Below are 16,408 nucleotides of genomic sequence, written 5' to 3'. Positions count from 1 at the left end.
CTAGCTCTGTACCCTTTCACTAGTGGTGTTTTCTTCCTGCACCTCTTTCCTCAGTTGTAAAATGGGCACGATGATAACATAGTCACAAGGATTTAAATGAATAAATGAGTTAACATTGGTAACATGCTTGGAACTGTTCCTGGCATACAGTAAGCACTCTATAAATGCTGATTTTATCATTCTTATAGCCCTATCTCTGTCTCTGTCTCTCTCCCTCTCTCCTTGATTTTCTTCCCCTCTTATTGCTCCCTTTGCCACAGTGTTCTCTTCTCCATTTCAGAAAAGCATGTTCTATTTGTGGGCTTATTCCCCTTTGAAGAGTGAGGTGGGAACTTCTGGGAATTTTTCGCAGCTGACATGAAGGCTGTGAGGACTTGAAGAAAAGGCTCACAGCCCTGCCTTCTGGCTTGGTGGCTAAACAAGGCTTCAAACCCTGCAGTTTCATACCTCATCCAAGGGAAGCGTTACTATGTCAGGGAAAAGGGAGTGCATGGGGGTTTGTTTCTCCATTTGGATGGTTTTATTTTTGCCTTCTCCTGCTGGACTCTGGCCTTGGAAGTTCTCTGTTTCTCGCTGGCCTCCAGGTCCTGTGAGGACTACACAATTAGGAAAGGGCTTTGCCTCTCATGTGTTGAACTTGACATCCCAGAGCTCTGGGACTCCACAGCTCAAGGGCCTTTGAAGACTGAGCCCCAGGAGAAGCAGAGCTCCCCTGCCCCCACCCACCACCAGGTCATGCCTGAGTTCCACTCAAGTCTCACCTGCTTTCCATCCTCGCCCCTCTCCAGAGCAACGATGCCTCAGGGAACACTTGGAACTGGTTGTACTTCATCCCCCTCATCATCATTGGCTCCTTTTTTATGCTGAACCTCGTGCTGGGTGTGCTGTCAGGGTAAGTTTCTGCCACTCCTCCCCTTCCACTGCCCTCTACCAACTTCTTCCCAGGAAGAGACCACCAAAACTTTTGTTCTGATTCCCTAGGCAATGAATATGCCTTTTCCTTGGCTTTGGGCAATCCAGACAGTTATTCATAAGCCATGTACAGGTGCATAGGTTGTGCACTGAAACGGGCACCCAGTTGAGGGTGCACTGGGGGCTGAAATCCAGCCCATCCTTGACTCACCAAGCTGTGCCTCTGGTTCTAAGCTACTTTCCATCCAGAGGACAAGGGAGCTTCTTTCCAGTCCAGTCCTCTCACTCCTAAGATTTTTCCCAAATTTTTTGACCTACACATAAGAAAATTCTATAGCACTTTACTTTCTGTAGTTTACATTTTTTTTTTAATTGTATGAGCTCCCCCCACTTTCCAAATTTAAAATCATAGCATACAACCTAACATGCCTTTTCATGACATACACTTTTCTCATCCCCAAGGTACTGCTTTTAGCTTAATCATAGATGGGTTTCATTTCTCTCACCACAAGTAGTCTGGGGGTTCATATGGTGTCCCTACAACACTACCATTTTTCTAGTCTTCCATTCTCACATTTTTACCAGAGACTTCCATCTTACAGATGCCTCATGGCCTCAAGATGGCTGCCTCGTGCTCACAAGGTGGCCACCCCACATTCCAAACAGAAAGTAAAGGGAGTTTTAGAGAGACCGCACAAACACATGTGTGCCCTAAAATCTCCCTGGAAGCAGGAAACAGTCAGATACGGGGTTTTTTTTGTGCTTCTCCAGGGAATTTGCCAAAGAAAGGGAGCGGGTGGAGAACCGGCGGGCTTTTCTGAAGCTGAGGCGGCAGCAACAGATTGAGCGAGAGCTCAACGGCTACATGGAGTGGATCTCAAAAGCAGGTGAGGCCCTTTCACCCCAGGGCCTGGGAATGGAAACCGTGGACCGTGCAGAGTGTCGGGCATGCAGCTTGGGAGAGGGAGGAGTGAGTGTCACGATGAGTGGAGAAAGTCCCAATCTTACAACAAGAATCCAGAGTATGGCATTCTGATATTATGTTATGACATTAAAACTTCTGGGAGGAAGTCAGGGTAGGGCATCACGTAATGGCTGAGAGCTCCGAAATCAGGCATCGGATTACATCCCAGCTCTGGGATGTGACGCGCCTCGCCTCCCTGTGCCTCAGTTTCTCCATCCTTTAAGTGGCGATAGCAACGGTCGAACTCTCAGACCTATTGTGAGTATTTGGATAAGATAATCGAGGCTAAATCATTTGGGAAGAAGAGTGCCCGGCACATGGAAAGCACATATTTATTCAATTAGCATTTGTGGGGAAACATATACTGAGCAAAACAGACACAATCCCTGCCCTCGGGGCACTGAAGCTCTAGCGGGAGAGATGGAAAATAAGCAAATGCCTATAATGCTGGGCTCTGGCCACAGCTGAGAAGAAAGATGAAGGGCAGGGGTGGTCAGAAAAGGCTTCTCTGAGGCGGTGATATCTGGACACACCCTGAAGACGTGGAGAGGAACGTCAGGTGGGTCTCCTGTCGGGGAAAACAGCAGGTGCAAAGGCCCTGAGGTACAAGCAATGTTGAGTAGCCAGGAGACCAATGGGGCTGGAGAGCAGAAGGAGGAGGGCAGGGGCGGGGAGCGCAGGGCTGGTGGGCTGTGATGAAGACGCTGGCTTTTATCTGAGTGCGAGGCGGAGACGTCGGATGCCTGCTGCAGCTGGTGGGGCATGGCTGGGTGTCACAATCGCTAAGCGGCCGCTTGAGTGACGGTGGCTCTTCAAGGGAGTCCGTCCCCGGGGGAATTCCTAACCATGTCCTCCTTCTTCTCAGAAGAGGTGATTCTCGCCGAGGATGAAACCGATGGCGAACAGAGGCACCCCTTTGATGGTAACTCTCCTAAACCTGGCATGGCGGAGGGTTCCAAGACAGAGGGGTGCTGCTGGGGCTGGGGGCTGCACCATTCTTAGGGGGGCTCCAGGGGAACGTATGGGGACCAGGTCTTTTCAGGAACAAACAAGGTCCGGCTCAGAAAGATACAGGGACTGGTTTTCACTTCCTGGCTTCCCCCTTTTCTGCTTTCATCGTATACAAAGCCTCTTCTCCTCTGTGCCTCGCTTTTTCTCATCTGTAAAATGGGCATGGTCATCGCTGTCATCGTCATCGCTACCTCGTCGGATTGTTTGTTGGGAGGATGAAATTAATTATTGCAACGGGTGTGCTTAGAAGAGTGCCTGTCACAAGCCCGGCACCACTTGCTTGCCAAATAAATAATAATAAAAGTCCAACAAGAATCTAGCTTCGTGTTAAGGACTATTGTCCCGTGGGTTAGAGATTTGGCTGGACAGAGGGGCAACTTTTGATTGAAAACACCAGGGGCAAGAAAGAAATAGAAGTGTAGGGACTGTCCCAGTAGGTTTTAAAATAGCTCTTAACAAACCACTTAACTGGGGAGTGAAAACCGCTTTCTCTGGAGTGGATGTGTAACCCATTGCCTCCTGGAAATTCCCCTCATAGAGCCAACCTGACTACGGGGTGGGGGGTGAGGGCTAAAGGGTGTCCATAAACCCAGCTCAGTGTCAAGTGGTGGACTCTCCCAACGTTCAGAGTGAGGGTTCTTAGAATTTAGAGAAAGACCAGTCCTCTGGCTATGTATTTGCTAAATTAAAATAATAGCAATAATCATCCATCCCCCCAAAAACCAGCTTGGTGTTCGGGATTATCCTCTCAAATGGCAGAAAGCTGATTAGACAGTGGATGACTTTTGATTGAAAATTCCAGAGATTAGAAGGAAATGAAGAAACTGGGACTCTGTCCCAATAGCTTATAAAACTAATTTTATGGACTGCATTAAGAGATAACCCAGGCAAGCATCTAAATCCCTTTAATTGAGGAATTTTTTTCTCTCCCCCTGCCCCCACATTGTCTGCTCTATGCGTCCATTCGCTGTGTGTTCTGTGTCTGCTTGGTGGCACCGGGAATCTGTGTTTCTTTTTGTTGCATCATCTTGCTGCGTCAGCTCTCCGTGTGTGCGGCGCCACTCTTGGGTGGGCTGTGCTTTTTTCGCACTGGGCAGCTCTCCTTACAGGGTGCACTCCTTGTGTGTGGGGCTCCCCTACGTGGGGGACACCCCTGCGTGGCAGGGCACTCCTTGTGCTCATCAGCACTGCGCATGGGCCAGCTGCACATGGGTCAAGGAGGCCCGGGGTTTGAACCCTGGACCTCCCATGTGGTAGGCGGATGCCCTATCCGTTGAGCCACGTCCACTTCCCTAATTGGGAATTTGTACCTGAACGCACCCCCTGGAGAGGCTCTAGAGGGGTAAGGGGGATAGAGCCTAAATACTGGGGGGTGGTGAGTGTCAGCATTCACAGCTTACCTAGCGCAGGTGCAACGAAGATGAAGGGGTGGACTGTCTCTGTGAGAATCGCTCTATGTAGCCAGTCCCAGGTCGCCCAAGAAGTGAGATTTCTTAGCATTGAAAAAAACAGGCCAGAGGGCAAACGGAATCCAGACTCCAAACCAAACGGAACCAGGCTCTCAACGTTACCCCCCGGGACCACCCCTGAGTCCCAGTTCCCACGCCCGCCCAATGGGCATCCCCTGAGCCCCCGCTCCAGACCCCGTCGTCGTGAGGGCCGCACGGGACAGCGGCTTGCGCGGGAGGTGGTGCCGGGCAGGGCCCCCAGGTGCGGGACGGGCGCCGCCGCCCTCGCCACCCAAAGGGTAACATCTTTTTCTCTTGCCATGTTCCCATTGTTGGAGCTCTGCGGAGAAGCACTGTAAAGAAAAGCAAGACGGACCTGCTCAACCCAGAGGAGGCGGAGGACCAGCTGGCCGACATCACCTCTGTGGGTGAGTCCCCGGAGATGGGGGGGGGCAGCCCGGGGGTCTCCACCCGCCCCTCAGCAGCCTGGGCACCTCCGGGCGAACAACACGGGTGCGCAAACCTCAGTCTCCCCGTCCGCAGAATGGGAACGGCAGCAGTGATAGTAACAAGCGATGACTCCTAAATAATTGCTAATCGGTATAATTTTTTTTTTTGCTTTGTAGTATTCTTTATTTATTTATTTTTTTTAGCATTCAAAAAGTATGAGGCCCCCATAGACCCCCCACCCCCCTCACCCCACTCCTCCCACCTCAACAACCTCTTTCATCATCGTGGGACATTCGTTGCATTTGGTGAATACATTTTGGAGCACTGCTGCACCGCATGGATAGTGGTTTACATTGTAGTTGACACTCTCCCCCAGTCCACCCAGTGGGCCATGGCAGGTCATACAATGTCCAGCATCTGTCCCTGCAGCAGCACCCAGGACAACTCCAAGTCCTGGAAATGCCCCCACATCACATCTCTTCTTCCCATTCCCACCCTCAGCAGCTACCATGGGTACTTTCGCCATCTCAGTGTTACATTTACTTCCACTACTAATCACATTAGTTCCAGAATAGAGTATCAGTAAGTCCACTCTAATCCATACTCTATTCCTCCATCCTGGGGACCCTGGGATGGTTGTGTCCACTCCACCTCTAGATCAAGAGGGGGCTTAGATTCCACATCTAGTGATGATTTTTGTTAGCCAAATTATTGTGATGGTTGCATTCACTAATCCACAGAAAGCATTCAGAAGAGCGCCTGGGAGAGAATAATGTCCGATAATGTGGACAGATATTGCTTCTCATTCCAGTAATTGTCCTAGAGGAACGGTACTTACTAAGTGGCCAATTGTGAATAAGGCCAGATCCCTGGCCCCTGGGAGCTGGTCGTCCAGGGCAGGGAACAGGTGTTAAACTGGTCATTACACAAATGAACAGGTCATGGTTATGGCTCAGGCCAAGTCTGAGGTCTTAGCCTGCCCTGGAGGGGCTGGGTGTGGTCAGGGAAGGCTTCCCGGAGGAGGTGATGTTTAAGCTGAGAACTGGAGGGTGAAGAGGAGCTCACCAGGGTCGAGAGAGTGGAGAGAACTGTGTGGAAGGTCGTGCCTGGGGCATGTGAAGCAGGTTAACCGTGCAGAGTTTGAGAGGGCAGGAGATATTTATTCCTTTCCTTCCCACTCCTCTGTACTTTTGACTTACTGACAAGTAAATCAAAAGTACGTTTGACCTTCTACCCTGAGAACGTACTATATTTTTTATTAACAAAAATAGTTCAAGTTCACAAAAATGACAGAACAGAAAAAGGCAGCTCAACAAGTTATAGAAGCATTACTCCTAAAAAGTTCTTTTTTTTGTCTTTATTTTTTTAATGTTACATTCAAAAACTATGAGGTCCCCATATACCCCCCACCCCCCTCACCCCACTCCTCCCATAACCACAACCTCCTCTATCATCATGAGACATTCATTGCATTTGGTGAATACATCTTTGAGCACCGCTGCACCTCATGCACACCATAGCACACACTCTCCCACAGTCCACCCAGTGGGCCATGGGAGGACATACAGTGTCCGGTAACTGTCGCTGCAGCACCACCCAGGACAACTCCAAGTCCCGAAAATGCCTCCACATCTCATCTCTTCCTCCCATTCCCTACCCCCAGCAGCCACCAAGGCCACTTTCTCCACACCAATGCCACATTTTCTTCGATTACTAATCACAATAGCTCATGAATAGAATATCAGTAAGTCCACTCTAATCCATACTCTGTTCCTCCATCCCGTGGACCTTGGAATGGTTGTGTCCACTTCACATCTATTATTATTATCTTTTTTTTTAAGATGCATGAATCACACAAAATGTTACATTCAAAAAATGTAAGAGGTCCCCAAAATTCCCCCACCCCTCTCACCCCACTCCTCCCACATCAACAACCTCTTTCATCATCGTGGCACAGTCATTGCATTTGGTGAATACATTTTGGAGCACTGCTGCACCACATGGATAATAGTTTACATTGCAGTTTACCCTCTCCCCCAGTTCATTCAGTGGTTATGGCAGGAAATATAATGTCCTTTTTCAGGCATTTTTATCTTTTTTAATTCCAGCTGCTAATTCAGTTGTTCCTCTAGTGTTCAGAAAGGTACATAGATGAACACAGGTTAAATGACATGGTCAAGGTTGGAAGGGAAGGAGGGCGAGAGGGAAGGGAGGAGAGGAAATGAAAAAGAAGGGAAAAAAGAAGGGGGGGAGAGAAGGCGGGGAAGTGAGGAGGAAAGAGAAGAAAAGAAAGGAGGGGGGCAGGGATGAGGAAAGACTATTACATTGTGTTTAAATAACTGCTAAAAAAATAAAATAAAATAACTGCTATCATATTATCTTTGTTACTGTATACACATGTTTCTTGTCCACCAGCCCAGATTCTTTTATAGCCTGCCTTTTTTTCACTCCACCCCAGTTTGTAACCGTCTTGTTTCAGTGTGACACGGTTTTCATTGCGATGACATATTCCTTCAGGGTAGGTACACTGTCGTTCTGTTTAGCCGTCGCTCTGTTATATGGGATTTGAGTTGCCTCCAATTTTTGCTCTGACGAAATGCACTGCTGTGAACATTTATGTACAATTACTCCCCCCACCCTTTGGGCGTATTTCCTTGGGGATAATTATAGGATCAAAGATATTAACAGCTTTTCAACTCATTATTCACAGAGCCTTTCTAAGTTTCAAAAACATTGAACCCATTTATAAACCTGCCAAGCCTGTGTACATTCAGGGGATTCCCAGCCCAACCTTTGCATTTTACCAATTTAATTTCTTTCCCAGTTTAATAGGTTTGTAATGATACCTTAAAGCTTGTCCTCATTTGCATTTTTAATTTCTAGCCAAAACCCACGTTTCCTTGCAATAATCAACGACCTGTGCTTCCACTTGTGGAGACATCTGCTTATCTCCTTTGAGCACGTAGCAAAAATCATCGTGGTCAATCAGTGCTTTCTGCATTGTACTCGTGACCTCTGTCCACATGGTTTCCCAATATGTGTCTGCTTCCACTTCTTAATCTGTTTGTTATATATTGAGGGGCAAACATTTTCTGTTCATGCCACATTTGTTGCATGCCAGGCGCTGAGAAAATCTGAAGTACCCAAGGCAGGATATATCCTATATGAGTAAGATGGGATAACTGCCCTTAATTAAGGCGATTTTATTTTTCATCACTCATTCTGGCAAAGATGGAAAAATGTAATAGACAGTGTGGGCAAAGAAGAGAGGAGATGAGCACTTTCATACTCATGTCAGAAGGAACATAGATTTACAAAAGATTATTGATGTACGATATGGCTTTCTTTAATTGTAGGTGCTTCTCCTATTTGACTTAGAATTTCCACTTTTGGAAATATTCCCTCACAAAACAAAGTTGCAAAGGTCTGTGTACCAGTGTCTTCCCAGCAGCACTGTTTCTAGTGTTGGGAAAAACATAACCAATCCAGTGGGGATATGGTTTAGGAAATTAGAGAATATACAAGCAATAGAATGCTACACAGCCAGGAGAAAGATTGGAGCTGCTACTGGCATAGGAAGATTTTTGAGATCTTTCGGTGAGAGAAAAACAAATTGCACATTAAGTATAATGGGATCCTATCTTTTAAATAATATTAAGAATTATAAGATGTACTGAAAGATGACTTAGAAAGTGGAGGATTTCAAGGGATTTTCACTTTCTACATTGCATGAATTGTATGAATCAATTGCTTTTTGAATTGGAAAATTAAATAAATTTAAAGTTGCTTGGAAACAACAGAGAATAGGAGCTGAAGTGAGGAGCTGAAGTGCAGGGAGGAATTTGTTTGGTGGAGAGACCAAAGAAAGCTTCAAGAAGGAGACTTGTTGTTGCTGTTATTTAAAGATTTATTTTTGCTTATTTATTTCTCCACCCTTCCTCCATTGTCTGCTCTCTGTGTCCATTCGCTGTATGTTCTTCTGTGTCTGCTTGTCTTCTCATTAGGCAGCTCCAGGAACTGATCCTGGGACCTTCCAGTGTGGGAGAGAGATGATCATTCTCTTGCACCACCTCAGCTCCCTGGTCTGCTGCATCTCTTATTGTCTCTCCTCCGTGTCTCTTTTTGTTGCATCATCTTGCTGCTCCAGCTCTCCATGTGGCCGGCACTCCTGTGTGGGGCAGCCTTTCTGCACGGGGCAGCACTCCGTGTGGGCCAGCTCGCCACACGGGCCAGCTTGCCTTCACCAGGAGGCCCTGGGCATCGAACCCTGGACCTCCCCTATGGTAGACGGGAGCCCAACTGCTTGAGCCACATCTGCTTTCCAAGTAGGAGACATTTTAAACTTGCTCTCTGGACAGACTTGTCATGGCTGGAGTTGGGATGTGGGATAGAGGGCATTCCAGGAAGCTGTGACATATGCTCACAGAAGATTTGTCTGGGCAAGACCCTGCTCTAGAATTTGTGACTGGCATAGAAACTTGCTGCTTGGGGAATCCAGGTTCAAGGCAGGCATTGGGTAAGCTTGAGAGGATGAAACTCAAGATGAGGAAATGAAGGAATGAATGTTCAAGTGGATAAATAGATGGATGGATAAATGAATGAATGAATGGACGGACAACAGATGGACCAACTAATTGAATGAAAGAATGGATGGATGGATGGATGGATGGATGGATGGATGGATGGATGGATGATGGATGGATGGATGAACTGATGGATGATGGATGGATGGATGGATGATGGATGGATGGATGATGGATGGATGAATTGATGGATGATGGATGGATTGATGGATGGATGGATGATGGGTGGATGGATGAATTGATGGATGATGGATGGATGATGGATGGATGGATGAATTGATGGATGATGGATGGATGGGTGGATGGATGGATGGATAAATTGATGGATGATGATGGATGGATGAATTGATGGATGATGGATGGATGGGTGGATGAATTGATGGATGATGGATGATGGATGGATGATGGATGGATGGATGATGAATGGATAAATTGATGGATGATGGATGAATTGATGGATGATGGATGATGGATGGATGGATGAATTGATGGATGATGGATGGATGGATGGGTGAATTGATGGATGATGGATGATGGATGGATGGATGAATTGATGGATGGATGTTGGATGGATGACGGATGGACAAAGTAGGACATTGTCAGGATGACAGATGACACTGCCCGTGCTGTTAGGAAAGAAGAGCGATGTTCAGCTTTCTAGACAGATCCAAAAGACAGGCTTTATCTCTGATGGGTCGACCTGCTACAGGCAAATCCACCTGAACCTATGTCCTTGGCCTGGTTTCTCAAAAACATACCAGAAAGTGGCCCCCAATCTGGCCGGTGGTTTCCTAGACCTCCCCGAAAGAAAGCTCTGGAATGCCAGGATTCTGACAAGGAAACACCATTCCCTTTATTTATTCCTGTAAAACAAAAAAAAAAGTACAAATTTCCAACTAAGGAACTGTGTCGTGTTTTTCGTTGTGTTGTACCATAATAAAGACAGTCTTAAGTAATTGGCGATTCAACTTCACTGTTGAATCGGTTGATAAAAAAGTTGAGCCATGAACAGCTCAGCGTTCCTTTAGGAAAATCATACTCTATTTAGGTCTTTTCATGACATAAGCTCCTTGTGGCAGCAAGTATTTCAACTTGCAGAGAATTTTAATAGCATATATCCTGCCAAAAATCTCCGGATTAAGCCTCGGTGGTGACATACAAACTGTCTTCACCATGAGGTATTCCAGACTGCTCCTGGCTCTTGATCCCTTGAAATGGGGCTGATCCAAACGGAGGTGGGCTATAGAAAGAAGCACATCAGGTTTGGAAGACTTCTTACCAAAAAAGGGGGATGTGAAAAATCTCATTAAATTTTTATATGGATTACAAGTCGAAAAGGTAATGGTTTGGATATATTGGATTCAGTAAAATATATTATTAAAAAATTTTTTTAATCTAAGGATTGCCTATCATTACAATTCCAGGCAAGAGAGAAGAATTAGGGGAAAGAATGTAGAGAATTATCATTCAGCTATATGAAAGAATGAAGTTCCTTTGGTGGTGAACATTGTGGGTGAACCTTGAAAACAAATATGTTGAGTGAAATAAGCCAGACACAAAAGAACAGCTACTGTGTGAGTCTACTGATATGAAATACCTAGAATAGGCAAATTCATAGAGACAGAGAGTAGCTCTGCGGCTGTCAGGTACTGTGGGCAGGGGAGATGGGAGTGATTGCTTAGCAGGTATGGGATTCCTATCTGGGGTGATGAAAGGGGTTTGTTAAAAGATGGCTGTGATGGGAACACAACATTGTGAATGTAATTAACACCCCTCAATTGTACACTTAAAAAATGGTTTAAATGGGAGGTTTGGTGTCATGCATCTGCACAATAAAACTTTCAAAACACAAAGAATGTATAGAAGAAGGGAGCATGGGCTAAACGGAGTATTACATGCAAAAAAAAAAACAAAACAGAGGTGGCAGTTCTCTAAGCTAATGGGACTTAGCATATAGTAGGTGTTCAGTTAATAGTCATGTCCCCTCCCTTCCAGGTGAGGGGTCTCTTTCATGGGGTCCTTCAAAGCCAGGGTGATCAGGAAAGATATGCCCGGTGGAATGGCACCTAAATTGGGTTTTATTTCCTCTCTTTATTTTTTTTTTAATGTTACATTGAAAAAATATCAGGTCCCCATATACCACCCACCCCCCTCACCCCACTCCTCCCACATCAACAACCTCTTTCATCATCGTGGCACATTCGTTGCAATTGGTGAATACATTTTGGAGCACTGCTGCACTACATGGATAATGGTTTATATTGTAGTTTGCACTCTCCCCCAGTCCACCTAGTGGGCCATGGCAGGACACTCAATGTCCAGCATCTGTCCCTGCAGTACCACCCAGGACAACTTCCAGTCCTGAAAATGCCCCTTCATCACATCTCTTCTTCCCTCTCTCTACCCTCAGCAGCTACTGTGGCCACTTTCTTCACATCAATGCTACGATTTCTTCCGTTACTAATCACAATAGTTCCATGGTAGAATATCAGTAAGTGCACTCTAATCCGTACTCTTTTCCTCCATCCTGTGGACCCTGGGATAGTGATGTCCACACCACATCTATATCAAGAGGGGCTTAGATTCCACATGGATGCTGGATGCAATTCTCCTGCTTGCAGCTGTAGGCACTCTTGGCTCCCTGGTGTGGTGGTTGACCTTCTTCACCTCCCTGTTAGCTGGCCAGGATAAGTCCAATAAACCAGAGGGTAGGAGCTGCAAGTCTGCTGAGTCCCAGGGCCTGGCCATCACATGGACAGTCCAGAGATGCAGGTCTCGTGGAGCCTGCTAAAGGTCAGCTGTTACATTCATTCCCAAGAAGTCAGTGTCCATATTTTTATGGGAGAATCTCCCCGTGCTTAAGAGTGGACCAATAATTTCAACTTTTACAAACTGAGTTTGAGCCAGTAGGGTGCCTGGGTGCCAACTTGCGATTCTGGTTAGAATTTGCTGACAGCAAGTGACATCCTGTGAGGTCATAGTTTCCCTTTGAAGTCGAGTGATTTGCCATGTGTCATGCCTCCCAGGTGGGATGGGCTCGAGAAACATGCTAAATGGATGAACAAATGAATGAACAAGGAAATGAATGCATGATCAAATGAGCAAACTTAAACGGGTAAATTAATGACCAAATGGATGAATGAATGAACAGATTGATGGGCAGGTGAATGAATGAACAATTTACCCAAGGAATGAACAATAACTGGATGAATGGATAGGTGGATGAATGAACAGGTTGATGGGCAGGTGAATGAATGAACAATTTACCCAATGAATGAACAATAACTGGATGAATGGATAGGTGGATGAATGAACAGGTTGATGGGCAGGTGAATGAATGAACAATAACTGGAAGAAGGGATGAATGAATGAGTAAATGAATGAATAATCAAATGAACAAACATGTATTAATGAGTGATGAGCTCATTGATGGGCAGATGAATGAATGAATGAGCAGATGAATGGACAAATGAACAGATGAATGAGTGAATAAACAAATGGATGAACTAATGAATGAATGAATGAACAAACATAATTACAAGTTTTCAAGAAGGTTTTGGAAAATAAACTCAACGGTCCAAATCTGAGCTCTGACCTTCCCACACCTGCCACGTTGGTGAATGGCAGCTCCATCCTTCTAGGCACTGAACAAAAACCTCGCCTCCTCCTCTCCTGCCCACCTGCATTTGATCCCGCAGCAAGGCTGAATCTACCTTAATTATGCACATGTCATTCCACCCACCTCTTTCCCTTAGCCTGGACCAGGGCAGTCCCTTCTCCCTAACCCCTGGCTCATGCCCTTCATCCCCCACCGTCTGTTGCTCCCACCATAGCCAGAGGGCACCTGTGAACACTGAGTCAGGTCCTGTGCTCTACGTCGATCCCTCCATGGCTCCTGTCTCCCTTGGGACAAGAGCCCAAGTCCTCCCTGCATCCCACCAGGCACTGTACGGTCTGCCCACCCCCATCACGTCCATGCCCTCGTGTCCCCCACTTTCCTCGATGCTTGCTCATTCCAGGCCCACTGGCCTCCTTGCACTGTCCCCCAAATTCATGAGATGCGGTCCTGCCTCAGGGCCTTTGCACAGCCCGTTCTCTCTGCCTAAGATACTTGCCGCGTTAAATATCCATTTGGCTAGCCCCCTTGCCCTGACCACCCGTTTTAATACTGCAGCCTGCCCCGTGGGCCCTACTGGGGCTCCCATGTCCCTGACTGTACTCTACTTTTTCTTTTTTCCATAGCACCTTTCATCACTCTATGAATTTACTTATTAGGTTTGCTGTCTGTTATCTGCTGTATCCTGACTCCTGGAACAAAAACCGGCACACAGTGGGTGCTCAAAAAATTGCTTAAGAGTTGAAATACGTGAAGTCAGACCCTAGGGCAAGAAGAGAAGGGGATGCAGATTGTAACTATATGGCTCGATTCTCACTCATTATTTCTAATAGGAAGCGTCCATAGAAAACTAGAATCTTACCCTTCTCCTGCCTCCCACCTCCTCACACCTCCTTCTGGAGGCCTCCCTGGCTTGCTTCGTGCAGCTCTGCAACCACCCCTGCACCAGGGGGTCCTGAGCAGAAACTCCTGCCTCATCTTGTGGAGAAGCCCCTACTCCAAGGCCTCAAGCACAGCCACCTCCCACCTCCCACCGACATCCTGCGCTCTCGTTGGTTACTTCTGATCCTCTTTCTTTCAGGGCCATCACCTCCTGGCCACCTGTGGACAGCCAAGCCCGCGACACTCTCCGTCCTTGCCTGACTCTCTCCATCCTTCCCCCGGCAGGGTCTCCCTTCGCCCGAGCCAGCATTAAAAGTGCCAAGCTGGAGAACTCGACTTTTTTTCACAAAAAGGAGAGGAGGATGCGTTTCTACATCCGCCGCATGGTCAAAACTCAGGCCTTCTACTGGACTGTGCTCAGTCTGGTAGCTCTCAACACCCTGTGTGTTGCTATCGTTCACTACAACCAGCCCGAGTGGCTCTCCGACTTCCTCTGTGAGTACCCCCCGGCCCCGCCCATTCCAGCTCCCTGATCCCTTCCTCACGCCCTTTTTTCAGCCTCTTTCTCTGACAGCATGCTCTCCTTCTTTCTGGCCCTTTCATTTGGTCACTTCTACAACTGTGATTGGGACTGGCATTGCCTCTGCTTCAGGCCTGAGAGCTGGACGCTGGAATTCAGGCCACCAAACATTTGCATGATCTCTTCCTAAGAGCTGTAAGGAAGCCTTAGGGGCAGGGAGTGGCCCGTATATTGCTCATTTCTGACTCTCTGCTTCTTCCTTCTGCTTTCAAATTTCCTGCTTCTTTCCCCTTTCCTACATTGCACTTTTTGGCTTGCTTGTATCTGGTACTTATTCCCAGAAAAAAAACTCTCCAGTAGGTGTGAGAGGATCTTCCTCCCTTTGTGGGTACCAGGATCCCCAAGGCTCTGTCCTCTGGGCCTATTCCCAGATTCCAGGAATGCACATGCAATGGTTAACTCAAAAGTGAGGGCCAGGTGGGGGTGAGGAGAGAGTGAAAGGTGGGGGAGGCCTCTGACCAGGATTTAAAAAGTAAAGAGTCCTGCGTAATTAACAAGAGTCGTGAGTGGGCGGAGAGGAAGGCAAGGGGGTCCCTTTGTGGGTTCCAAGGGTTAGATACCCTCCTCCTGCATCTGCTAGTGTGTTGGACTCAGGTCTGTGGCTTCTCTGCCCTTCTGACCTGGTTCAGAATTTACCTAGGACCGTCACCAGAGAGTCACGTCCTCAGCTTGCAGAGACCTGGGAGCCCAGTCTCGGTTGCCGCTTCCTTATCATCCTCATTGTTCCAATCACACTGGCTAATGCCCAGGACATCCTCCACCCCCCAGGGGCCAGCTCTCCTTCTGAGAGCCCTGACCTAGTTCCAACTTTGGTAATTGCATTTGGTCCCCCCGGAGACTCTCACAAATGAGGACTCTTCTTGTCTTAACCTCCTCCGTTGGTCTATTTTTAAAGTCCCATATTCTCCCCCACTCATCACCTCGCACTCTGTCCTGGTTTGGGAACGGGGTTGGGACTTCCTGCCAGGGGCCTCTGTGTCTATATAGGTCCTTTAATCATTCCCATTTTTCAGTTGAGAAAACTGAGACACAGAGAGGTTAAGTAAATTGCCCAGGGTCACACAGCTAGAAAACACAGAAGCCAGAATTCGAACCCGAGTTCTAGAAAACAAGTCCTGTCTAATGGCAGATCCCTGCCCTGGACATCAGGGAACATGGGTATTCACTGCCTGCTCTGTTCCTACCTCACCAATGACCTTGGTCAAGTCACTATCATTGTTCATTGATCGAAGATGTCTTCAATTTTGAGGTGCCCATATTTTATGTGCCACTGAGAAATAAAGCAATGCTGTCAACTAAACTAGGACGTGCTAATTATGGGTGCGCCTCAATTTCAGAGACGTTAAAACGTGAACAAAATTGTGTGTCTTGGAGTCAATGAAGTATAGTCGTTTCTTTGGGTCTCACCTTCCTCGTCTGTACTTGATGGGAATTGGATTTGATGGTCCTGAAAGTTCTTCCAGATCCGTCTATGCTACAGACAAGTAATTCTCTCAGGTCTTGTATATGGCAAGCTGTCAAGTTTCCATGATAACCAAGGAAACAGGAATCTCAGAAATTCTTCAGTCCACCCCGAGTTTTTGCTTTTGCAGGTCTTGGAATGTATGTGATACTATAGAAAGGTTTCCTTCACTGATATTTTGGCCTTTGGCAAATATATGGGATATTCCTGAGGCTGGCGAAGTCCTCAGAGACCCTGAACTCCACTCATACAACAGAAGTTTCCTGGAAGTCCTGAAAATGAGGGAAAGTTTCAATCAGGAAAAAATGTGAAAGATCTTACCAGTCAGTTCAAACCACCTCTTTAAAGTCTGATACAATAAATGCCCTTGACTTTCAAACAGAATTAGTTAAATGGCCAAAAATTGTGCAATGATTGGAAGTTTGGATCCCCTGTCTTCCCTTTCTGTATTCCCTCAGAAACCCTCCTTACCCCCTCCTTCTTCCCAAATATTAGGTGGA

At 46.9% G+C, this 16,408-nt stretch overlaps 1 protein-coding gene across 1 annotated transcript in view; it reads left to right on the top strand.

Annotated features, from left to right (window-relative positions):
* CACNA1A (calcium voltage-gated channel subunit alpha1 A) overlaps positions 1 to 16,408 on the top strand; it is a 247,894-nt gene that overhangs the window by 132,185 nt on the left and 99,301 nt on the right. The window contains 5 exon segments of the mRNA XM_058290314.1: positions 789 to 892; positions 1,684 to 1,799; positions 2,742 to 2,798; positions 4,674 to 4,763; positions 14,152 to 14,361. Coding sequence (XP_058146297.1) covers positions 789 to 892; positions 1,684 to 1,799; positions 2,742 to 2,798; positions 4,674 to 4,763; positions 14,152 to 14,361 — 577 coding nt within the window.

The sequence above is a fragment of the Dasypus novemcinctus genome, chromosome 30 (assembly GCF_030445035.2).
Source record: "Dasypus novemcinctus isolate mDasNov1 chromosome 30, mDasNov1.1.hap2, whole genome shotgun sequence".
NCBI lineage: Eukaryota > Metazoa > Chordata > Mammalia > Cingulata > Dasypodidae > Dasypus > Dasypus novemcinctus.
The sequence above is the reverse complement of the archived record's forward strand: the minus strand, read 5'-3'. Positions and strand labels throughout refer to the sequence as shown.